We start from the raw sequence: 25,989 nt of genomic DNA, 5'->3' as shown, positions 1-25,989 counted from the left end.
ACATGGAAAATCTTCTCTAAGAGGGCCCTCTAGTGGAAAAAAATCAGAATTGCTCACATAATTTCTTAATAAATATAAATAGCATGTTGCACCTAAAATTAACACAGTAAATATTCTATTTAACAACTAGAGTCAAAATGAAAATGATTTTCTGTATGAAAGGAATGTGAGCTCTAAGTATCATAAACTTTTACTAAAATACTAGTTGTAAATAAAAACATTAATTCCTCAATTTTCCCTTAATACAAATNTCTCAGAAAGGTCTACTCTGTGGGTACATACTCTGAAAGAATTAATAAGTATCCTCTTTTCTTGGAAATTCTGAGAACTTCATTGGTCCTGAAAGGTGTATATTGACATTGAACATGGAAAATCTTCTCTAAGAGGGCCCTCTAGTGGAAAAAAATCAGAATTGCTCACATAATTTCTTAATAAATATAAATAGCATGTTGCACCTAAAATTAACACAGTAAATATTCTATTTAACAACTAGAGTCAAAATGAAAATGATTTTCTGTATGAAAGGAATGTGAGCTCTAAGTATCATAAACTTTTACTAAAATACTAGTTGTAAATAAAAACATTAATTCCTCAATTTTCCCTTAATACAAATATAAGCCTCAAATTTCATACCAATTTAATGGATTTCAAATTCAAATGTTAACTATAAGATTTAGTACANATCATACAGAATACATATTTTAGAAATATGAAAAGTAATCTTTTTTTTTTCTTTTAAAGATTTTATTTATTTATTTGACAGAGACAGAGACAGCCAGCGAGAGAGGGAACACAAGCAGGGGGAGTGGGAGAGGAAGAAGCAAGCTCATAGCGGAGGAGCCCGATATGGGGCTCGATCCCATAACGCCGGGATCACGCCCTGAGCCGAAGGCAGAAGCTTAACCGCTGTGCCACCCAGGTGCCCCTGAAAAGTAATCTTTTAATATCAACTTGAAATTTTATTTTTTTAAATTTATGTGACAGACAGCCAGCGAGAGAGGGAACACAGCAGCGGAGTGGGAGAGAAAGAAGCAGGCTCCCAGCGGAGGAGCCCGATGTGGGACTCGATCCCGGAACGCCAGGATCAAGCCCTGAGCCGAAGGCAGACGCCTAACGACTGCGCTGCCCAGGCGCCCCTCAACTTGAAATTTTAATGTCAAATTTGAAATTGAAAAAGATGGTGGCCTTTTTACTATACAAGATTATGAATTATAAACTTAAGCAATTAAGTAATGGCAATAATACTGTTTGTTAAATGACCCCTTCTTTCCCCAAATCTATCTCCCTTAAATAAAGTCTCCTGAAATTGTGTTGCAGGACAGAGGTAAGCAGGTAGCCCGAGAAGGGAACATTAGATAAAAGCAAGGAATTTCTAAATTCGGCGTGAAGATAAACACATTAAACAATTTCTAATTCTTTAATATTCTGACACAAACCTATACTTTTTAAGGAAACCCTGGTTTCATGCTAGGCAGTGTACTAAGCACCCTAATATATATTAAATGGAATTACCAAAATACCCCTGCAGGGCAGAAAGGTATTAANCAGATAGATATTAAAATACCTATGACTAAAAATAAGAGACATGGAGTGGGGTTAGGAAAGCAGTGCCCAGCTTAAACAAAACACACACAGAATCACAACCCTCCCCCCCAACATAAAAACACAAAACCAAAACCTCAACCAAGTAACAGGTCCATCCCTCTGCATCCACCTTCATATGCAGATTACATGCAGTCCGCGCGCTACCTGGTCCTCCAGATACTCCAGACACAATTAGCGAACCAACGCTCCCAACCACTGTCTTTCTCGGAGGACCTTCTACAGGCCTGGCAGCCTGCTGCCCTCTTGGCCGTCCAGCAGTCTGAGGACGTATCACACCCCACGGTGCTTAGCCATCCCTTAAGTTCCCTCATGGATACGACCCCTACTAAAACTTGTCCATCTTCTTTTGAGAACTTGTTTTCATGGTCAGCGTCAAGGACAAAATGGGAAGTGGAAGTGATGGCTCCTTAGCGCAGCCTGCCATGTGTTCAAAGGGACAAGTAGGAAAAAAACCCACTGTTTTCCCCTTGTTTCAAATGACATAGGACAGCAAGAACAGTTAAGAGCATCTGTGGGTACAGGACAGCAAACAGAAGAAAGAAGAGTAAGTAGAAGGGAATGTGAACAACGACAAACGGATTCTATGTATTCTTTCACTCAATCTTCCTTATTCCGCAAGTGTGGTTAGAGACTGTGGTCAGTCAGCAACACTGAGTACACAGACCAGGAAATAAAAGAACCTTCCAAAGGGGATGTGTAAGAGAAACAGAATGGTACAAAATACTGCTGAGGAAATGCACAGTAAGTTCGGGTGGTATCCAGTAAGAGCAGGATGAAAAACCTGTCGAGGGCTGTGCGCCTGCATGTGTCTGTGAGTGGTGAAGAGGCTGGGAACAGAGTGGCTACTTCCAGGAGCCAAATCTAAAGGGATAAGCAGCTAACCAGAGGTTACTTCTTTGGACAGTGTAAGGTGGCCGTCTTTATAAAAAAAAAATTAGTGACTGAAAAACTGAAAACAAACCCTCCTCCCAAGAAACTATGCTACTCTCTAGAGCAGTCTACTCTGCTCCAAATATTAGTATTCCTGCTGCTACTCCCAAAACAGATCACAGAGGATAACTCTGGAGACACCAAATCGTAGTACATCCATGTGAACAAAGGCTGCTGAAGAGCAGCTCCATGTCAAGAGCGGGCTGAAGCTGGGAGATTTACCCCCAAGCCGTCATGAGTTCATGATACTTCTGTAAACATGACACCACCCTGTAGTTTTCTCAAGATCATTAACGTTTAATTCAAAAATAAATCTTCACACACAAGGATCCAATACTGTATTTTGTGACTGGACTCACTCCATACAGTATCGGCACAATGGGTCAATTTCTGTAATACTGCTTCCTATACTGAACAGCCAGGCTCACTGGGTGACAAAACCGTAGCATGGGCTCTACGATTATTTACCAACAGAAAATATGCGCAGAGGACTTCGGTCACACCCCATGAAATAAACACAGATGAGGCTGTTTGGGTGGCTAGCTCCATATCCAGCCCCCACAGCTGCCCCCACCCTCCATTTGGGTACTACCTTTGGTTTTTGTTTCCAGTTTTTGTTTTTTGTTTTTGCTGGATCCCTTCACCATGTTCAGAATGACTATGGCTACTCCTGCTGCCTTCCTCTGTTTTGGACGGTAGGGGTGAGGGAAGGACTTTCCCATCTTCCAAGCCTCTGGCTTTGGCTAAGTGAACTAGCCAATCCTAGCGTATCAAGCCTCAACTTCAGCTCCTTCTTGCGAGGCGGGTTTGTGCTTGCCTACTACTCTAAGATGCTTATCCGCTAGCAAAATCTTGTTTCTTCCCATTTTTTCTAGCTGTACACTTCTTCTGGAAGCCGAGTGTGAAGAGTCTGACTTCAGAATAATGTTCCCACTCCTCTGTGAGGTCCTCCATTTCCTAAAACCTATCAGGGCTGTTTCCATTAAAAGATACTACTACAGTTCACTATTAAGCAACAGGAATGTTTCTGAAAAGTCTGGTGTAACGTGAATCATTGTACAGACCCTACCGGAGTGTAGCAGACTCCGGGAAGGAAGAAGAGCGGATGAGCAAGGTGCAAGGGGACTTCAAATACAGGACAAGCTTTACAAAATCTGCAGCAAATATGGCAAAGTGTTACATTTGTTAGGGGAAGGGGCACATGGAAGTTCTATTACTCCTACTCTGGTATATCTTTAGTATTTCATACTAGGAAATATTGGAAAAAAATTTAGTGAAACAGAGTTTTTAAACATTTTTTCAGCTTTGACGTGTAACTGGTGAATAAGCTGCATGTCAAGTGTACAACTTGGTGGATTCTGATCGATCTATCCAACGGCAAAACCATCACCCTCAATGTAACAAACGTATCTGTCCCTTTCAACGCTCTGTGCCCCTCTGTAATCTACCCGCTGTATCCGTCCCAGGCAGCCGCTGATTGACTTCTCTCACGGGGCATTCTACCTTCCGTAGAATTTCACAGGAATGGAATTAGAGTATTTTTGATGTGGCTTCTTTCACTCAGCATAATTAGGATCCATCATGCTGTGTATCTCAGTACACTGTTTACAACCGAGTAATACCTGTTGTGTGGATATACTGTAACTTGTGATCTCACCACTGCTGGACATTTGTTTCTGGTTTTTAACTATGACAAACCTGCCACACCTTCCTGTACCTCTTTCAGGGACATATGCTTTCCCTTCTTTTGGGTAAATACTAGGAGAGGAATGGCTGGATCTTATGGGAGGTGTATTTTTAGCATTTAAGAATCTCTCTGATGGTTTCCCAAAGCGGTTACGCACTTGCAGTCTCTACCAGAGTGTGCGTGAGTCCCAGGGCTCTGCCGCCGCACCAGCGCCTCCGATGGAGCCTGTCATTCCAGCGGGTCTGCCGCAGCAGCTCCTTAGGACTCCCACTGCCTACTACTGAGGTTCAGTATCTTTTCATGTGCTCATTTGCTGTCTGTATATTTTCTTTAGTGAAGACCACGTTAAAATCTTTTGCCCATTTTCTGACTGGGCTGTGTGTCGTCTTTGTATTGATGGTTGTATAGGAGTTCTTTTGATAGTATCCTTCAGGGCCGGCAAACTTTTTCTACACAGGGCCAGTAGTGTAGTATTTCAGGTGTTGATGGCCCCATACACAATGTCATTTTTTTTTTTTTAACTCCTTTGAAAAAGCAAAAAGTAGGAGCTTGCAGGAATTTAATAGAAGCAGACCTTAGGCTTGATATGGTCCCCAGTAACAGCCCTTCATCTTGATACAAGTGCTTTGTCAGGTGTTACGTGTTGCAAATATATGCTCCCCGTCAGTTTGTAGCCTGCCTTTTCTTAACAGCATCTATTGAAAAGCAAGTTAATTTTGTTGAAGTAAAACTTCTGATTCCTTTTGCCTCATAGTTCGTGCTTTTTTTGTTCAATTTTCCCAAAACCAAGATCACCAAGAATTTCTTTCTTTCCTTCAAGAAGCTTTTAGCTTTAGTTCTTACATTTAAGTCTATGACCCATTTATATATGGTACAAGGTAGGGGTTGTGGCTATTTTTCTCTGTACATGACTATTCAATTGTTCTAGCACTATTTGTCAGACTATTCTTTCCCCACTGAACTGCCTCAGTTATCTGTGCCAAAAAACCACTGACTATATATGTGTGAATCTATTTCTGGTTTCCCTATTCTGTCCCACTGAGCCATATATGTCTATTTTTACACCAATATAATGATGTCTTCATTATTGCAGCTTTATAATAAGCCTTAAAATTAGGAAAGGTGAGTCATCGAACTTGTTCTTTTTCAAGTTCTTCTAAGTCTACTGCATTTTCGAATAAGCTTGTCAACTTCTACAGACCCTGCTGGGAATTTTATTGAATCTATATATTTGGGAGAGAACTGACCTTTGATCCATGAACATAATCATTCCCTCCATTTACATAAGTCTTATTTACATTTTAGCAAAATTTTGTAGTTTTCAGCATACACAGGTCTTGTAAACATATCCCTAAGCATATTTTTGATGCTATTGTACACAGTTTTTTTAAGTAGGCTCCTCAACCAGCATGGAGCCAACACAGGGCTTGCACTCAAGACCCCAAGCTAAGGGGCACCTGGGTGGCTCAGTTGGTTAAGCGTCCGCCTTTAACTCAGGTCATGATCCTGGGGTCCTGGGATGGAGCCCCACATTGGGCTCCCTGCTCAGTGGGGAGTCTGCTTCTCCCTCTGCCTGCTGCTCCCCCAGATTGTGCGCCCGTGCTCTTTCTCTCAAATTCATAAACAAAATCTTTAAAAAACAAACAAAGAAGACCCAGAGCTGAGACCTGAGCTGAGATCAAGTCTGATGCTTAACCAACTGAGTCACCCAGGTGCTCCACACAGTATTTTTAAACTTCAATTTCTAATTGTTGGTTGTTAGTAGATGGGAGCCACATCTGATTTGAACGTCTATATTGAACTTGTATCCTGCAACCTTGCTAAGTGCACTGATAGCACTGATTCCTTAAGATTTTCCACAGACCTAGATTTTCCACAGACCTATGTTTGAAATAGACAAGTTTTTGTTTTTTCCTCACTGCACTGGCTGGGTCCTCCAGTACAATGTGGGACAGAACTGATTAGTGAGTATTTTCCTTGTTTCCAATCATTAGGGGAAAGCTTCCATTCCTTCATCAATGAGGATGATATGAGCTAATAGTTTTGGGTAAATGCTCTTCATCAGATGGAAAAAATTCCCTTCTATTCCTCAATACACAAAGTCTTCATCACAAAAGGACGCTGGACTTTGGCAAACATTTTCTCTGTATGTACTTAGCTGATCATCTGGTTTTTCTGTAGTTGTTCACATGATAGATTATACAGATGAATTTTCAAACGTTAGATCAACCTTGTGCTTCCGGGACAAACACACTTGGTTAGGATGTATTATTACTCTTTTGTAGACTGTTGGATTTCATTTGCTAACTTTTTATTTCTAAATCTTTAAATCGACGTGGGTGGTGATGGGTATTAAGGAGGGCACATATTGCATGGTGCACTGGGTGTTATACAGAAATAATGAATCATGGAACACTACATCAAAAACTAAGGATATACTGTATGGTGACTAACATAATAAAAAAAATTATAAAAAATAAAAAATAAATCGACGTGGGGCTTGATCCCAGGACCCTGGGATCATGACCTGAAGGCAGATGTTTAACCAACTGTACCACCCAGGCACCCTTCATTTGCTAACTTTTTAAAAGAATTTTTGCATTTATGGTTCATGAAAGATACCGGTTTGTAGTTTGGTCTGGTTTTGATATTGGAGAATGCTAGCCTCATATAATGTGTCAAGAAGTATTCCCCCCCTCTTCACCTTTTGAAGACCCTAGGTAGAACTGCTAGCAATTCTTCCTTTTTGTGCTTGGAATTCACCAGTGAAGTCTCGGCTGGTTTTCCTTGTGCGAAGGTTTTTAAATACAAATTTAATTTCTCTAGTAAATAAAGGGCTAGTCTAATTAGTTCTTCCTTCAGGGACTTTTGGGGCTTTTCAAGAGTTTGCTCATTTCTTCTAAATTGTCAAATTTACTGCCAGAAAGTTGTTCACCATTCCCCTAATGCCCTTTTACTGTTTGTGAGATCTGCAGTGCTATGCTCTATTTCCTACTGGCTTCCTCTTCCCTGCATTGTGACTGGAAATTCTCCTGGCCGTAAGCTACGGCTATCACAGGGATCACCTTGCACTGTTTTCCCTTCCCTCAAAAATCACTGTCCTGTGCTGCCTGTTATCTAAAGTCTAAAAAACACTTTCATTTATTTGTCCCATTTTTTTTTTAAAGATTTTATTTATTTATTTGACAGAGATAGAGACAGCCAGCGAGAGGGAACACAAGCAGGGGGAGTGGGAGAGGAAGAAGCAGGCTCATAGCGGAGGAGCCTGATGTGGGGCTCGATCCCACAATGCCGGGATCACGCCCTGAGCTGAAGGCAGAAGCTTAACCGCTGTGCCACCCAGGCGCCCCTATTTGTCCCATCTTTTAGAGGGCACATATGGCCCCTATTATTTCATCATGGCTGAGAACAGAAGCTTTTTATGTTTTATTATGGAAAATTTCAAACACACATGAAAGGAGAGAGAACAGTATATATAGTAAGCCTTCATGTACCTGTCATCCAGCTTCAACAAACCTAAACTCATGACCAGGATAGTGTCATGTATACTCTTATCTAGGCTCCCTTCTTCCCTGGAGGATTCTGAAGAAATTCCAGGCATTCTATTTCCTTCATAAATATTATAACAATGTATTTCTGATTTAGAAAAATCCATAACCACATTCTCAAACCTAAAAATATTGTCAATAAATGCTAATATTATTAAATATTGAGTCAGTATTCAAACTTCCACTTCTTAGGAAAATTTTTTTTTTTTTTTTTACAATTGCTTTGTTCAAACTGGGATCTAAATTATGTCCATACATTATATTTGGCTAATATATTTTTTAAGTTCTTTTCAACTTAAAGGTTCTCTCTCCCCTTTCTCCTTTTCTTAGATATTGCACTACCCAATAAAGTAGGCACAAGTCATACGTGGCCATTAAGCACTTAAAATGTGGCTAGTATGACGAAGAAACTAAATTTTTAGTTTAGTTTAAATTAAAATTAAAAACCAATACGCCAGCTATTAGAAAACGTTCAGTGAGAACAACTTGGGTACGTGAATTTACTTTTTCAACTGTTAAGTTTTTCAAAACAGGATCAAATATTTCTGATGACAATTTTTCATCTAAACTGAGATCTAATTATAAAATAGGGTATTCTGAAGACTTGAAACTGGTAGTTTCAGAGCAGTGGTTCTGACATGGGAGCAGTTTTGTCCCCCAGGGCACATGTGGCAATGTCATCACAACTAGAGTGGGGAGGGGTATGCTGCTGGCATCTAGCGCGTACAGGCCAGAGATGCTGCGCTTAGATGTTCTCCAATGCACAGGACAGCCCCCGCGCTAAGAGCTCTCCAGTGTAAGATGATGGCAGTGCTGATGTTGACACACCCTGTGCCAGGGGCTTAGCCAGACTGAAACTTGTTCACAAAATAATTTCACGTGCAGGCTTTTCGTGGGTCTACATATGAATGTCTGGCTATGTTTCTGTGACGGGACAGCTAACGTGATCCGCTGATTCACTGGCGGCTGCAAAGTGGCGACACTCTTACTGTAATGCCCTCATACCGATGATCTGAAATGCTTCTGTAAAGAGGAACTTCTCTTACTTATCCTAAGTAATATATCACATAGGAAATTCTGGATAAATGCTAGATTCTTTCTTTGCCATTTTTCAAAATAATGAGCTTGTTCTCCAGGATCCTCCAAAGGTGACCAATATTACTATCTTTTTAAGTGTCATTATAATTTCATAAACATAGATACTTTTGATATCTGGGTCTCTGTGATTGAAGAAAACCCCCTGGGCTCTTTGTCCTCTTATTTAAACCTTTCTCAATCTCTTTCTTAGAGACCTATCTCTCACATTCTGCACCATATTGGAACCTAAAAATAATCCCTTTTTTAAAAAGATGAGTTACATCCTTTTATACTTAATGACAAGATTGATGTTTGGCCTTAGTTCTGCTGTTTTACATCATACTTATTTTTGTGGCATATATGTATATAAATAAAATACCTAATCTTTAGTGATATGATGTGTTTTATCTTCCTCTCCTTTTCTTTGCGTATCTTTTAGTATTTAGGGAAGTTTGTGCAAATACCTTATATAATGTCCTATATCCTTTATATCTTTTGGAATATTTACTGTCTGTGGTTCCCACTACAAAAACAATATTGAAAATCTCTCTTATTTCTGTGTCCTAAAGCACCCACTTTCCCTGATAATACCTATGGGACAATCAGGAAGTATATTCTATTGTACTTCAGTTGTCTCTCTTCTCCCATTTTTATTTTTATTTATTTTTTATTTATTTATTTTTAAAGATTTTATTTATTTATTTGACAGAGATAGAGACAGCCAGCGAGAGAGGGAACACACAGGGGGAGTGGGAGAGGAAGAAGCAGGCTCATAGCGGAGGAGCCTGATGTGGGGCCTCGATCCCACAACGCCAGGATCACGCCCTGAGCCGAAGGCAGACGCCTAACCGCTGTGCCACCCAGGCGCCCCTCCCATTTTTAGTGCTGTGTCAGCTACACTGTCAGCCTTATAACCATGTAAGGCCAGTTTTCCAGTCTCTTTAGTCTACCGCGTGGTTCTAGTTCTCATAAGCAGCGTGCTTCTGCAAAGCAGCGCAGTTTGGTTTGAGAGTTCCCAGGGCTTGGACCACCACTGCACCACCCGACCTTTCTAGAGCCTACAGCACCTCCCACTTCCAGCTGTTCTCAAACTGATCTGCTGAGCTTTCCACACCTAGTGGGGCCTCCTTTGTTTAGAGAGGGGAACCTGTTGGTGACCTCATTTCTGGGTTCTCCGAGCTCTCCCCGTTTACCACATACTGACAACACGCTAGTCATGCTGCTGCTGCTGACTTAGTCTTACCCACTGATATTCCGGAGTTCACACATGTTGTGTAATAAAGAATTAGGCCTTTGTCCCTGGTTTTTGGGAAGGAGACTCTAAAACCCTAGGAATTTTCTGAGTGATAGGTTACTCATGAGCCTGCCCCTACGTTCAAGCTTAGGAGATGACTCAAAAGGGGGATAGAAAATGCCAGAAAGACAAATGGTGTGATGAGAGGGCTGGGGCACTGAGTCATAGGGTTATCTTGACTTATTCTTGAGCCTTCCAGGGAGAGGGGCCAGGGACTGAAGGGCAGGCTTGTTGGGGACTGTGCCCTGACCCTGAACGGTCTGCTGCTAACGCTGGGCGGGTAAGGGGGAGTATGCTGCAGGGCACCAGCAAGGGTACTTAGAAACTTGGTTTTATTGTATATGCTATCCATGGGTTTGTGGCTGTTATCCTAGTTGCTCTTCTATTTTTGGGAAAGGATATGGAAGACTCAAAAACTATGCCACTGTCACTAGCAGTTCTTCTTTGGGATTTTCGTTAACTTTAGTGTATCACATTTCACCCCCTGCACGCTATTTTAACACTTACCATTTCAAAGATCGATATTAACAGAAGATTAAATCACCAAAACTGTACACTAAGGCCACGCTCGGTGATGATGGTAACTCATATGCAGTTTACTCTACGGGACGTACAGACTGCGGTACACGCTACCAGCTGCTACCTGCTGACAGCGTCGCTCTGATTCATACGGGTTAGGAGAACAGGTGGGGGACTCGGCCTGTCACATGACTACGTAAGGTACTCTAATTACTACCACACTTCTCGCAATCACATAACATAAAACGCACAGTACAGTGTTTCAAAGAATGGTTCCTCAAAAGAGCATGTAACAAAATGCATATTCCAAGTGACAATACAGGTTTTCAAACTGGTCTGAGGCTGGAACCTCATCATAAAAAAATTAAAGCGAAGACTGTACCTCTGTGACGCGGAGCTGTGATGAAGCAGCCATGTAATCTGATTCTAATTTGTTGTTCTCAGAGATCACTGTAGTATTTTGAAGAATTAAATCAACTTTTTGTATATGCAAAGAAGTACAGATCTAGAAACAAAAACCCCTAAAAGTTTAATTTGTTTTACAACTAAGAAAAAAAATAGTTTTTAAAAATTCATAAACCATGAAAAAAAACATTTTTCTAATGCGACTGATATTTCAAATAGTTTTATAACTATTTCTTACAAGAGAATTTTTAGATGTTTTTCTGTGTGTTTAGTTGAATCATTTGGAATATAACTTAGCTCAATGAGTACTTTGAGCCAATTTATTGACCTATAATGAAAAATGTCAAAGTTAAAATTATTGATAATAAAATCTTAGCAAGATATTTTAAAACATCTATCTACTTATCTACCTGCTATAAAAAGTGACTAAAATTAAGAAAATGCCTTACCTTTACAAAGTTTGTTAATTCAGTAACAAGTTTTGCTTTTTGAACATTTATTTCTCTGATTTTGGTACTTGCTTTACGCTCTTCCTCTTCAAGGTTGCAAGCATCTTGTTCCATCAGCTTTAAACTGTATGAAACACATGATGTTGGAGAAATCAGTTAACACAAGGATTAAGCCCAAATCCTTAGGTCTCCTGCTATTTGATGGGCTTTTCTAGCAATGATACTCAGACATAAAAACTACTAGCCTCTAGATTAAACAATCTTGTTATGTAGCCACTCAGGATCAAACAGTATTTGTTGAGATATTATATGCCCAGCACAGTTTAAGTCATGATGGTGGTAATGGTGTAGGATTTGGAGTCAGAAAGATGGATGTCAATCTCCTCTTTGCCACTAATGAGCAGTATAACTAGACAAGTTACTCTTCTCAACTTTAGTTTATCTATAAATTGGAAAAAATAATAGTACTTCCCCTAGAGGGCTATGATGAAAATTTTAAAAAAGTAAAATATTTAACACACTTAGTACTTATTAATGAGTATTAGTTACTAACCACTGTTATTAATGTTGTTTACACACAGTTCCTTACCTAAAGTAGCTTAATTGGGGAGATTTGATTAACAGATTAAAAATATATAGCAAAAAGACAATACAACCCTAAAAATTAATACTACTTTGCTATTCACGGTGAAGAAGCTAAGGATCAGAAGTTACATTACCTAAGATCATGTATAGTAGGTGGTTAAGATGTGTCTGACACCAGTCCAAGTTCTTTCCACCCCCACCATGACGCCTCCAGGGTAAAAGCAAGAACTCAGTTTGGAAAGAGTAACACACAAGAATGAAGAAGTTAACCGGACGCTGTAGAGAGGGGCCTGAACTGTACATGGAAGAGAGAGTAGGGGAGGCCAGGGTGAAACGGGTTAAATGAAAGGAGACTGGAAAAAGTTGAAAGGTGACTAGTGGTGATTAACTACAGCTCTGAGACAGCAGGCTGGTGATGGACATGAGAGGCCCTTTCACTACAAAAACTGTATTACTTATAAAGAGAGAGTTGAGTTTTAGAAAGTGGGTCCAGTAGAACAAACAGGAAAGGTTAAGTGTTTTGTAGGTGATGAAAGATAAGAATGAGCCAAAGGTGAAGGCTGAAAAGAGGCTTTGGGAAGAAAACCTTCCAGGCAGCCAGACTAAATAGTATCTTGCTTTAATAGGTACACTATTACGTTTTCCCTAATAGTTAATGGCCAACTGTTTGCCAACAACCCTCCACCGCCCCCCCAAAACAGTAAAGAACAAATTCTCTTATTGCATTTCATGTATGATTTGATGTAGGGATGTGCTTAAAAACACATACTACGTTAGGCCAAGGTAAACAGATACCTTAACTGAAGGCAATGAGCAGTCGTTTATGCCATTAACCGTTAATATCTAAATCTTTATAGAAAAAAAAAAAGGGATCACAACAAATAGTCTGAGATAGGCCATGAGAAAAACCTTTGGACTGGAAGCCATGTTCCCTTCTGCTAGAATGAACACCTTACTAGCTTTTATCCCCTCTTATATATCCCAGTTTCTACAAAATATACAAATACAATAAAACACATAATCAGTCTGAGAATGGTTGTCTGGGCACTCACAGTAAGCTACAAGTTTTCCTTTAGGATAAGATTTAGACTATTCACATCTTTGTATAGAATTCTGTGGAATATGTGACCATTAAGGCTAAGCAGACATAATTCCAGTTGTAACAAGGGAGATGACAGTTGAAGGAGTGGGATAAACCCCCAGGTGCCCACTCTCTTCTGTGAAAATCAGCATATCCTCCTCCTTCCCTATTACTCTCTTTCAGAATCGGCGAGAAAACACACAGCCTAATGGTCTGGATTTGATGATCTCACTGCCTGTACCTTCTCCTCTCCTCTCCCACCAAATTCAATGGACCTATTATTCTGGATATATATCTGGGTCAGTTTTTCTATAAGTGTGGTTCAGAGAGGCCTGTGGGGATTCCTGAAACCATTTCAGGGGAATCATGAACTATTTTCACTGTTGTAAGAAGACCTCAACTGCCCCGTTCACTGCAGTGACGTCTGCACTGGTGGTCTAAAAGCAGTGGTGAATAAAAACGCTAGCCCCCTGAACGAATCGAGGTAGTGGTACCAAAGTGTACTCAGTCGTGAGATTCTGCACTGCCGTGTATCCAAAAATTTCAGAAACACCAAATTCAATTACTATTTTTGACGACAGTACAAATTATTAAATTGCAAATCTTAGGTGGTTATTTTTTACTTCAAGTACAACTGACATAACGTTGTATTAGTTTCAGGTGTACAACACTGATTTCATATCTGTATATATCCTGAAATGATCACCACAAAAATCTAGTTAATATCTGTCACCATACATAGTTATAAAAGTTTTTTTTTTTCTGGTAAAGACCACTTTTAAGATCTACTATCAGCAACTTTCAAATCTGCAATACAGTATTATTAACTACAGTCACACGCCATACAATCCTTCCCACGAGTCTTTATTTATTTTATACTGGAAGTCTGTACCTCTTGATCACCTTCACCTTTTTTACCAGCCCCCCAACACTCCTCCTCACCCACCACCAAACTGTTCTCTGTATTTATGCGTGTTTGTTCACTGGTTTTTTAGATTGGACTGTAAGTGAAACCACATGGTATTTGATTTTCTGATTTATTGCACTTAGCATAATACTCTCAAGTTCCACTCATGTTGTCACAAAAGATTTCACTCTTTTTAATGGCTAAGTAGTATCGCAGCGTGTGCGCACACATGTGCACGTGTCTGTATCTCACTTCCTCTTTACCCGTTCACCCATCCATGGACCCTGAGGTTGCTTCCGTGTCTTGGCTCTTGTAAATAATGCTGCAATGAACAGGAGTGTGCAGACATCTTTTCAAATCCGTGCTTTCATTTGCTTTGAATAAATATCCAGCAGTGGAATTACTGGATCGCGTGGTAGTTCTATTTTTAATGTTTTGAGGAATCTCCACACTGTTCCACAGCGGCTGCTCCAGTTTGCATTCCCACCAACAGCGCACAAGGGTTCCTTTTTCTCCGCATCCTTGCCAACATTTGGTATTTCTTGTCCTTTGACAATGGCCATTTTGACAGGTGTAAAGTGGTAATCTCACTGTGGTTTTTAAATTTCCCTGATGATTAGTGATATTGAGCACCTTCTTTTCAGGTGCCTGTTGACCATCTGTACGTCTTTGAAAAAACGTCTATTCAGATTCTCTGCCCATTTGTTAATCAGATTGGGGTTTTTTGCTACTGAGTTGTAGGAATTCACTACATTCTAGATATTAAACCCTTATCGAATACATGACTTCCAAATATCTTCTCCTATTCCATACCTTACCTTCTTGGTGTGGCGATGGTCTCCTTTACTGTGCAGAAGCTTTCAAAAGTTTGATGTAGTCTCATTTGTTTATTTTCACTTTTGCTGCCGAGGCCTATGGAGTCAATTCCAAAAAACTTACTGCCAATACCCATGTCAAAGAACTTACTGTTTTCTTCCAGTAGTTTTAGGACTTCAGGTCTTATATTAGTCTTTAATCCATTTTGAGTTGATTTTTCTGCATGGTGTAAGCTTGTGGTCCAGTTTCAATCCTTTGCATGGGGCTGTCCAGTTTTTTGAGCACCATTTATTGAAGAGACCATCCTTTCTTTTTTGTTTATTCTTCTTTTGTCACAAGTAATTGACCATAGATACATGGGTTTATTTCTGGGCTCTCTATTCTGTTCCAGTGATCTATATGTCTCTTTTTATGTCAATACCCTTTTTTGATTAATACAGTTTTGTGATATAGTCTGAAATCAGGGGGCGTGATGCCTTCAGCTCTGTTTTTCTTTCTCAAGATTGCTCTATTTGGTATCTTTTGTAGTCCCATAAATTTTTAGGATTCTTCTAATTCTGAAAAATGCCACTGGAATTCAGAAACAGATAGGGATTCCACTAAATCTATAGACTGCTTTGGGTAACACGGACACTTTAACAATATTAATTCTTCCAACCCATGTTCACAGAAAATCTTTCCATTTATTTGTGTCATATTAAATTTCTTTCCTCGATGTGTTATAGCTTTCAGTATACAGGTCTTTTCACCTTCTTGATTAAATTTATTCCTAAGCATTTTCTTTTTGGTGCAATTTTATAAACTGGACTGTTTTCTTAATTCATCTTTGAATTGGCTGTTAGTAAATGAAAATGCAACAGATTCTTACATGCCAACTTTGTGCCCTGCAACTTTACTGCATTTGTTGATTAGTTCTACAAGTTTCTTTTGATGGAGTATTTAGGGTTTTCTATGTAAAATCACGCATCTACAAATAGTGCCGCTTTTACTTCTTTCCAATTTAGATGCCTTTTATTTCTCTTTCTTGCCTAATTGCTCTGGTCAGAAGCCCTAAGTTCTAACACTATGCTGAATGAAAGTGGGGAGAGTGCACATCCTGGTCTTCATCCTGAGGTTAAAGGAAAATATTTCAGCTTTTCACTGTTGAGTATGAGGTTAGCTGTGGGTTTGTCATATATGGTCTTTATTATATTGAAGTATGTTCCCCTCTATGCCCACATTGTTGAGTTTTTATAAAAAATGGATGTTGTATTTTGTCAGGTGCTTGTTCTGCATCTATTGAGATGACAGTATGTTGTGTTTTTGTTTTTTTGGTTTTTTTTGGCTTTCTCTTTTATCCAGACATATCCATAGTACATATAGCACCTGTATACAGAAAATTTGTACCCATACAACATTCTGACATTAATTATTATTCCATCATTCTCTGAAAAGGGAGAGGGGCTTGGGAAGGGGCCTACTGAGTCTACTAGACTATCTTCATGGCATCATGGTAAGCAAACCCCTGAGGTGACAGTGATGTGCCCTGTAACACCCGAAAACAGGTACAGAACCACTAAGTTAGTAATACTGTTAGTGCCTGTCTGACTGACTGGAGACCATGTTTCATAGCTAAGCTTAATATTTGGCAATACACTTTTTCCTATCAAAAACTAGCTGGGAAAGTCCAACACTGTCAGAGTTGGCTATGGCCCCATGATCATCTCCTACTGGCTGGTGTTTAATGTATACATGTAGCACTAGGCAGCATTTTCGCTGCTAATTCCAGGAACTAGAACATTCAATACTGCTTCTTGTGAAACTACTAGGACTTGTCCTTGCTTCAGATCCTCTGAGCAACTCTTCATGGCCAACCCCTTTCTCCCTTGAGGTCAGAGGCGGCGTAGATCCTACTGTGGCTGCACCTTAGAAGAACAGGTCAGACTGTCAGTCCTGTGCCGACTCAGAGGCTGCTGCTGCTGAAACCGGTGTTGCTGGTGATGGGCTTGAGGGAAAACGCCCTGTTGCAGTGGAAAAGCAGAAGAGAGGATAAGCTGGTTTCAAGGCTGCTCCACAGGAATCCTTCAAGTCGGTAAAAAAAAAAAACAAAACAAAACTGCTGCAGTAGTTGGGTCAGCTGAGCCTGAGATGGTTGCTGAACTACCCCAAGCTCCCCTTCCTGGGAACTGGGCTGTCTGTCACCGCTGGGGTGTGGAACAGAAGTGGGGGCAGGCAGACCCACTGACCCAGAAGCACAGTGCGAAGTACCAGGACCACCCCACAAGCTATAGGAGCAGTTACTAATTTAATCACTGATCCCAAGTTGCTGACCTTGAGAAAATCTTCCAGGTCCTGAATGAATGTCGTTACCTCTGGGTTCTGTTTTGTGGCACACTAGATGGAGTCTGGACCCTGCTTCCAGCTATGAAATCATCAGAGCGTCATACAGTAGGCCTCTAAGAGTGCTCTGGGTCCGACTAGAAGGAGGTGTTTACTGACAGTGCCAGCTCAGAACGTTCTGTTGACTCTGACTTGATGGACTTTTGTAAAGTCTGCCAATGTGTCCAGTATTCATTCCACTTGGTATGGGTGAACAACCTGGTCCTTAGCACGTATAGGTAAAAGTTGCTGGATGTTAGATGAATTTCCAGAATAAAGCTGAATGGAACCAAAATTCAACCCAGGGCTTGATTGTCATAAAAACATCTGCAGCCCTTAAACATGGACCATTTGAAGTTGTTCTTCAACTTTTCTTAGCTCTTCTTGTGGCTGACGAGTATTGGCCTCTGTCATCCATGTCTGTTGCCCCAACTGGTCTTTCAGATGCTGCATGGCTCATAGCTAAAAACAAACTGAGACATGCCTTAAAGAACTGGTAAATTTGGAGCTTGAGACATCACTGGCTGTATCAATGACTGAAAAACAGACTGAACAATGACCTTCTTTGTTATCATCTTTTTGGGAGCTGGTATCTAGTGTCTGGGAGGAGTGCAAGTATCTGCTGGGTCTCTGTTGGTGTTGAGGAAGGGTCTGAGACTGCAGCATGAGATGATTTTCTTGAACTCTGGAAGGAAGCAGAAGGGCCTGGGCTGTGATCAAACCTTTCCAATGCTTCCTTGAGGCTTGACTGTCTATATAATTATCAGACCCAGAATCTTGGCTTTGTCAGCAGTGTCTCAGGAAGAGACTCTTCAATGCCAAGTACCCATCATATTTCAGCCCTAACTTTTGCATAATTTAGTACGGTGTAAGTACAAACAACAAACTCTGGCCTTGAATTCTGCTGAAGATCAATGATACAATGAGTCTGAAGCCAAATCCACTGTGTCCTTTGATCAGGAAACTGTAATATTATCATATTTTCCCATACTGCTTTTCCCATATTGCATTAAGTGCTCATGACATTTTTGCAGAATGTTCTAGACCATCCACATGACAACATACCCAGATGTTCACAGAACTTCAAAGGCAAATGTCCTATCATTGCTTGTGACCTAGCAAAAAAGTTCTAAACTGTCTAGATGTCTAAAACTCTTCATTCAGCTCTTCAACAGTACACATCCTTGATGAACTAAGGTGTAGCTAATCTGACAGCAGCTACAAAACAATCTCGAACATCTTAGGGCCTATGGTGCCTTGTATAGTTCCTTGGAAATCGTTCTGTGAACTGGATACACTGTTTACTGATTTGAAATTTCCTATAAATTACCCATATTCACAGGTACATACATGACTCCTTTGGCCTACTGTTCCTCAAAGCATATGACAACAGAATTCTGATTTTAAATATTCAAGTGTTAATGAATCACTTTTCAGCAGATGGCTACAGAGTATTTTTTTAAACCAGGGAAATGTTCCCTCCCTGGGATAAAGTACTTTGATCCACAAGCTCAAATGGTAAATATTGAAGTAATGATGTTATAGTCTCTCAGACACAAATAATATGCTTCCATCAGTCATGATGGTTTAAAAACAAAACAAACATCAAAAGCTTCGAACATTATTTGTGTAAATTCTTCATTACTGAGGAATGTAGGTTTCCAGTCCTGTCAAACAGCCTTGGCGTCTGACTGTGCAGTGATTTGTTTTCAGTAAAAAATCAGGGTTCTTCTGCAGAACAGATTTCCTCTTATTCTTATGTGGAAGTCTCTGGGCTTCCTAGGCCTCGAAGTGTGTTCCTTCCTGAGGTTAAGGAAGTTCGGTTATTTTTTTCTTCAAATATGTTTTCTGCTCCTTTTCCTTCCTCCTTCTGCGACTCATATAATGTGAAAGTTATTCTGCTTGATGTTGTCCCATTGGCCCCTTAAGCTATTTTTACTTTTTAAAATTCTGTTTTCGGGGCACGTGGGTGGCTCACTCAGTTGTCAGCCTCCAGATTTCAATTCAGGTCGTGATTCTTAGGGTCACGAGAGTGAGCCCTGCGCTTGGCTCTGCGCTGTGTGTGGAGGGAGCCTGCTTAAGATTCTCCCTCTCTTTCTATGTCCCCACCCCTGCGCACTCTAAAAAAATGTCTTGCTCTTGGGTGAATCCTACTACCCTGTCTTCCACATGACTGATTTTTCTTCTGCTTCATCTAGTCTGTTGCTGGAGCCCCTCTGGTGTATTTTTTTATTCAGATACCATATTCTTCAGCTCTGTGAAGTATGTTTGGTACTTTCTTACACTTTCTCTTTATTGAAGTTCTCACTGTGTTCATTCCTCTTTCAAGATCAGTGAGCATTTTTATAACCATTACTTTGATTTCTTTATTAGGTAAATTATCACTATTTCATAACAGTCCTTTTTCGGATATTGTACCTTGTTCTTCCATTTGGAACACACTCTTATTTCTTCATTTTGCTTGACTCGGTGTTGGATTCTAAGCAGCAGAGGAAACCACCTTCAACAGGTCTTGAAGTGGCTTCATGGAGATGAACCCTGTCGTTCCAACCTCCTCTGGCTAGTGGTGGTCATGGGAATCAGACCTTAAGTGGCCTGATTTACTCCTGACAGGTCCCAGTAGTTGAGGGAAGGCCAAGTCCGGTGTTCTGTTCCAGAGGAAGGGATCTCCATCTATCCCTAGTTTCAGGCTGAAGAGAAGCTAGAATAGAAGCTAGGACCCTTAGGCAGCAGCTTTTTAGGCATGCCAATATAGACGGTCCTATGGGAGCACCGTAAACCCTGCCGGTCTACAGACCAGGCAACCTGGAAGTGTCCCCCAGGAAACTGTTGGAAAAATCAGGGCTCCAGCTGAGTGTATGAGCTCCTTTCTGGGAGGTACTGGTGAGCTTTAGCAAGGCCAATAGAGTACAAAGATGGCATCTCCTGGGCCATGTTCCCTGAGAACAACTTCGTAGCCTCTACATGTGTGGTAATCCTGAAGCCCTTGAGGCTGAAGTTCCAGGACCAGTAAGCAGGTCTTTTTCACAGGAAGACTGGAGAGTGTTTCAGACCGCTGTCTATGCAGTGCCCTCGGGGTAGTGGTTTGCCAAGACGGTTTCAGACCCTTGGGTGCCCAGCTCCGGCAGGAACTTGGGGGCGGCATGCACCCACTAGCACTAGCAGGCTGGAGTGCAAAAGTGGCGCCTACCAGAGCCTGAGTCCCAGGAAGGATTCCCCATAGGCTCCTGCCCCTTGGGCAGAGGCTTTAAGATGAGCAAATGAATCTCCTCCCCATATGGTCTGAGTACTTTTTACACGGTTGCTTTTGCACAGGGTCCTGCGGTGAGTCTTTGCATGAGCCCTTTAAGAGCAAAATCTCTGTTCCCTACCGCTGTATTGTTCTCCCATGTATAAGCCCCATTGATTTTTAAAGCCAGACATTTTGGGGACACATCTCTCTGATGCAGGTCCCAAGGGTTGGGGATGCTTGACAGGGGGCACAAACTCCTTGCTCCTCAGGGAAAAACTCCATATTTGTGATATCCTTCCCAAGCGCTGGTCACCACACTAGGGGTGCGGTTTTTGCCTGAGATCTGTCTCTGTAGTTCCTACCCTTCTGGCTGTGAACCCGACATCCTTTGTTACAGAAGACCTGTGGACTTAGTTTTCAGGTCTTTTTCAGAGGGAACGCTTTCATATGTAGCTATTGATTTGCTGTGTCTGTGGGAGGAGGGGAGCTCAGTATCTTCCTACACTGCCATCTTGAACCACCTCCCACTGAGTATATATCTTCTTAATAATCAGTGTGCTGAAATACAAAGCATACAGTACTTACAATGCATACCCAAGTATGATGGCTGCCTCAAGGAAAAGCCTTGTGTGACTGAGTTGGGGGCTGGACTAGGTCCTTTTTCATGAAATACCATTTTAATTGGAAAGATCAAAGACAAACTATGGTTATTTAGACTTAAGTATCTGGCAGATTTTATCCCCCCCCCCAAAAGTAATGAAGTGAGCCTGTCACTTCAAGAAAAATAACTGCCAGTATTTGTAAACAATGACAAACAACTTTTATGTGCCAATTAGAATTTTGGAAAATTTGTATCTACCACTATGAGCTTGACAGCTTCCCAATTCTTAAAGATTCTTCTGATGGGACTGGAAATCAACATCATTTTTTTTTTATATTACACAAAATGTGTCAACATTTCAAAGACCTATGTGGCTTGGTGAACCAACAAACTCAGCAGGTAAAACATCCACTTTCAGTGCAACAGACTTCAATGTCAGAGAAATCTACCTCACTGGTTCGGGTTCCACACTGCAAGTGAACTTTAACAAAACGCACCTTGGCGGGTTTTGATATAGTATTCAACAAGACGACAGACAATTATCCAAAAAGTCTATTAAAGTACTCCTTCCTTTTCCAACTAAAATCTACACATTCTGTTTAGAAAACCGTGGTTTTTCATAAATATTTTCACATTGTCAGTTTTAATTACTGATGTGGTAACTATCAATGATATAAAACCATATAAACAAAACTTCCTCAAGGTCCTCAGTAACTTTTAAGCATGGAAAGGGATCCAGGGATAAAAACGGCTAATAACACTTAAGATTCACCAACTTTTGCCCTACAGACTACAACTTTCTTTGGATAAAACATGTTTGTGGGAACTGCATCATCATGACAGGGCCCAGGCACACCTCAGAGATCTTGCAGAGTTGGTTAGAGATCACTGCAATCAAGTGAGTCCAAAGAATTGTGTGGTTTCCCAGTGCACCTGACAGTCATGTTTACACTATATTGCAGTCCATTAAAGTGTGCCACAGCGTTACGTCTAAAACATGCTAACCCCTACCTGAGCTTTCAGAAAGTCCTCATCACTGATCACCCCACACATATTGTGAGAATCATGAAAATGGGACACAGAGGCACAGAGTGAGCAAATGCTATTAGAAAAATGGTGCCAAGAGACTTGCTTGACACAGGCCTGCACAAACCTTCAATTTGCTTAAAAAAAAAAAAAAAAGGCAGTATCTGCAAAGTGCAATAAAACAAGGTATGGCTGTATAATAATATCCTTGTAGTGCCCTGCACCGCCCCGCCCCCCACACCCCTGCCCAAATAGGCTGAAAGATACCTTCCTAGTTTGGAACTAATTTTTTGTTCCAGTTGTCTTTTCTTGGTTTTCCTTTCAAGAAGCTCCTTCTTCTTTTGTCTAAGTTCATTGTCTTTGTGTTCCAGATGTTTGTTTCTCTCACATAAGGCAATTAACCCTGCTTCCACTGCTTGCAATTTTCTATTAATTTCCTATGAAATATTCAAAATTGTTATTTTAAAAACAGTTCTAGTCAAATATTACAAATTCAATTAATATTCTTTTTTAATACTCAAAATAACCAACCTTTAGCTGTTCTTCTAAGTGTCTTCTTTGCTCTAGATCCACAGTGACTGTGAGAAACTGGGCTACTTTTAGGGATGTGTTACTAGAAATAACTTTATTTGAATAAAAGGAAGTTTTCACCACATACTTTTCTTCTGCTGTATACATTTGCTTTAACCGGGTTTCTTGTATTACCTGTCACAGAAGTCAAGCAAGGTGAAACAAATATTAGTGTACATCTAATAGTAATTAAAATATTTTTAAAAGGACTGAAGCATTGGAAAATACAGATCAAGTGAATTCTAGAAGATTAAAACAGATGTACTTTCTTTTTTTTTTCTTTTTTTTTTTTTTATAATTTTTTTAAAGATTTTTTATTTATTCGACAGAGATAGAGACAGCCAGCGAGAGAGGGAACACAAACAGGGGGAGTGGGAGAGAAAGAAGCAGGCTCATAGCAGAGGAGCCTGACGTGGGGCTCGATCCCACAACGCCGGGATCACGCCCTGAGCCGAAGGCAGACGCTTTAACCGCTGAGCCACCCAGGCGCCCCGCATTTTTTTTTTTTTAAACTTCTTCAGTAACATCTCTAAAAAGGTGGCTGATACACTTCAGGTTATTATTCTAGAAAATGCTAAAGAAGAGAGAAGGGAGAAAACCCAAACAACTATAGCAAAGGCGGCTATTCTTCTACTTGACTATAAAATCTCTCCCAAGTTGTACTTTTGCAGTTTTGTTGGATGTACAGAAGAGATACCAGGAACCAGCTGCCCAGGACACAGATCTGTGGTAGCTCAACTAAGTCATTTATTCTCACCTTCCCTCAGTTATACTGTTCACAGATACAAAATCATATTTAATTCCTGTATATTTGGAAGACTACTAATGGAAACACTTTAAAGGCCTCAAACCCCCCCCCCCCCTTTTTTTTTTTTTTGCATTTTTTGGGAGAGCTTGTCTTTTTAAAGCACATTCTAAAGACAATAACATTACTTTATGTATTTCTGAATATTAATGAAGAGTAGGCTTTCATAATAGGGTTTTTTTTTTTTTTCCAATCTCTGAAGCTTCACTACCAATACTCTTGTGGCTTGTTTCTATCCAGAAGTTTATAGTCGAAGTGAAGAGATAAGACATATTTAAGTACACTTAAGTCTAACAGGGTATAATCTGGCATCCACAAATTACTGAATAATTTGGAATGAAGGGAAAGCTAGAGGAAGTTAGGTTACTCAAGTTCTAATAAATTTAAATTGACAAAGAGGAAAGGGCACTCCCAACAAAAAGGACATCGTGACCTAAGGCTGGCAGTAGACAATTTAACCAAAGGGGAGAATCCTAGAAATTAATGAGAACAAGTCCATAAATGGTCTTATATGTACATATGGTCTTGTCCTCTTTTCTAAATGATAGAAGAGAGGTAGACCCACATGGAGAACCCTAATATTCGTTTCCTCAATGTAATTTTTAATCGAAGACACATGCAATTTACTATAATTAGCTTGGTGGGATTCTGTGTTTTGTTTTGTTGCAAAACGGGGTGGTAATGAGCCCACATTTCTATCTTCTGTCAGTAAAGTATAAAGAGTTCCTAAATATTGTCCTAGGGATACTGGTATACTAGGTATTGAAATTTTAAAACACATTTTCTAATAAATTCAATATAATAACTAGTAGTTGGGTCCTACATGCATATAAGCAAAAACCACACAAACTGGTATTATGAAAAACCTGTTTTGGATGAAGAGATTTCTTTCCTGTTTCTGCTTGTGATAGAAGCAACAAATGTAATGTGAGTCTTGGGGAACTCCCAGAATTAGCAGAATAGAGGAACTACGAGTGTGTGCTATGCTAGCTAGGAAGGAGATCCTATGAAGGGCACTCATTCAGACAGGAGATGATCTTCAGTGGCAGCTTTAAGAAAGGAAGGGCTTACCAAAACAGTTCTATAGCCCAGCCTACCATTCTAACATATAACTTCTCTGAAAAATAATCTAGGATACAAGAACTTAAATGATTAAACCATTAATATAATGTCTAAACACAGATTTGTCAAGCAAGACAGAATGAGGTAAGAGTGCCAGGTGTCTCTCTTCAGGCTTCAACTTTATTCAATAGATACAGATATAAAGCACTTACCCTAGGTAACTCCACTCACACCCATCTTACAGTATGAGTCAATACTCACGGTTTCATGACATTATATTAAAAATGTAAAATACAAAGAATTTCTGTGTGGTTAAAAACAACAGAATGACCTATTTCATAATTTCTGCTTGATTTTTTATGCTAAGAAATGTTAACAAAATGAGGTTCTGGTACTGATTCAGTACTTTCTTACCCGTTCAATTCTCTCTCTGGTCCTTTCAGTTCCTACGGGAACTTCATGAATATGATAATGGCAGCAAAGGAAGCTCATGACAGGATCAGGTGCGTCAAATAATTCTCGCAAGTAAGAGAAAAATCCATACTGTCTGAAATGAAAAGCACTTACTAGATTTTTCTTCTTAAAAAAATCATTCACAGAAATCTGAGAGTCAACAAGTGGCAAATAAACAATAAAATATAAATTATTTAATGATGGTACAGCAAAAATTTTTGTGTATTTTAAAATCATTTAAATGTTGAGCTACTTCCTCGTCAGAAAAGTTTAATATATTCATGATTACAAACTACTAATCTCTTTCGTTTCTTCCACTGCTTTTATATTTAGAATGTTTACTTATATCTAGAACTAAGATATTTACTTATAGCTGTTTTATAACTGCAAATTTTCCATTTAGTCCTTCTGGAAATTAGTTCTGCAATATGAAGTGATGATTTGTTTTACTTTCCCAATACCTAACGAACTATTTTAAGATCTTTCATTAACAGTCCAATATTATTCCACTGATCTGAAACACCACCACCATATAGTAAGTATTCCATGGTTTGTCTGTTCCCGGATTTCTCCTTATTTTACACTTAAGTAGAGATCCTAAATGGGAATAATACAGCCTATAATATTTATGTGACAGATAATTAAAAATATTTAAGAGCTAAATGGTTATTCAATATTCAAAGTAACAGGTTAATTCTAAAAATATTTTCGAGACTTACTTTAGCTCATTCAGAGATCTTGAAGGTGCTTTGTCTGCATATGAGCTCTTGGGAGCAATGACGGCATTTACTCTTAATTTTTTATTGTCACGAATCTGAATATAAGGGAAAAAGTATTTTAATTACCATATACTCAGTCAAAATGATTTTTAAAGTTCTATTCCTACTGGTGTTCATAAGATCAGAAACTGGATATTTAATGGTATTTTCAAGAAAATTTTTCAGTGTGATAATGACACTACTAAATATTTTTACAGAAA

The 25,989-nt window shown here is 39.8% G+C and overlaps 1 protein-coding gene across 1 annotated transcript in view; it reads right to left on the bottom strand.

Annotated features, from left to right (window-relative positions):
• SMC5 (structural maintenance of chromosomes 5) overlaps positions 1 to 25,989 on the bottom strand; it is a 97,321-nt gene that overhangs the window by 20,051 nt on the left and 51,281 nt on the right. The window contains exons 12-17 of the mRNA XM_002914739.4: positions 25,730 to 25,824; positions 24,972 to 25,104; positions 22,652 to 22,825; positions 22,388 to 22,557; positions 11,515 to 11,638; positions 11,043 to 11,165 (exon numbers count right to left, since the gene is read on the bottom strand). Of these exons, the coding sequence (XP_002914785.1) occupies positions 11,043 to 11,165; positions 11,515 to 11,638; positions 22,388 to 22,557; positions 22,652 to 22,825; positions 24,972 to 25,104; positions 25,730 to 25,824 (819 nt within the window). The remainder of the gene's footprint in view (positions 1 to 11,042; positions 11,166 to 11,514; positions 11,639 to 22,387; positions 22,558 to 22,651; positions 22,826 to 24,971; positions 25,105 to 25,729; positions 25,825 to 25,989) is intronic.

The sequence above is a fragment of the Ailuropoda melanoleuca genome, chromosome 17 (assembly GCF_002007445.2).
Source record: "Ailuropoda melanoleuca isolate Jingjing chromosome 17, ASM200744v2, whole genome shotgun sequence".
In the NCBI taxonomy this organism is placed as follows: domain Eukaryota; kingdom Metazoa; phylum Chordata; class Mammalia; order Carnivora; family Ursidae; genus Ailuropoda; species Ailuropoda melanoleuca.
This window is presented reverse-complemented; position numbering and strand designations above follow the sequence as displayed.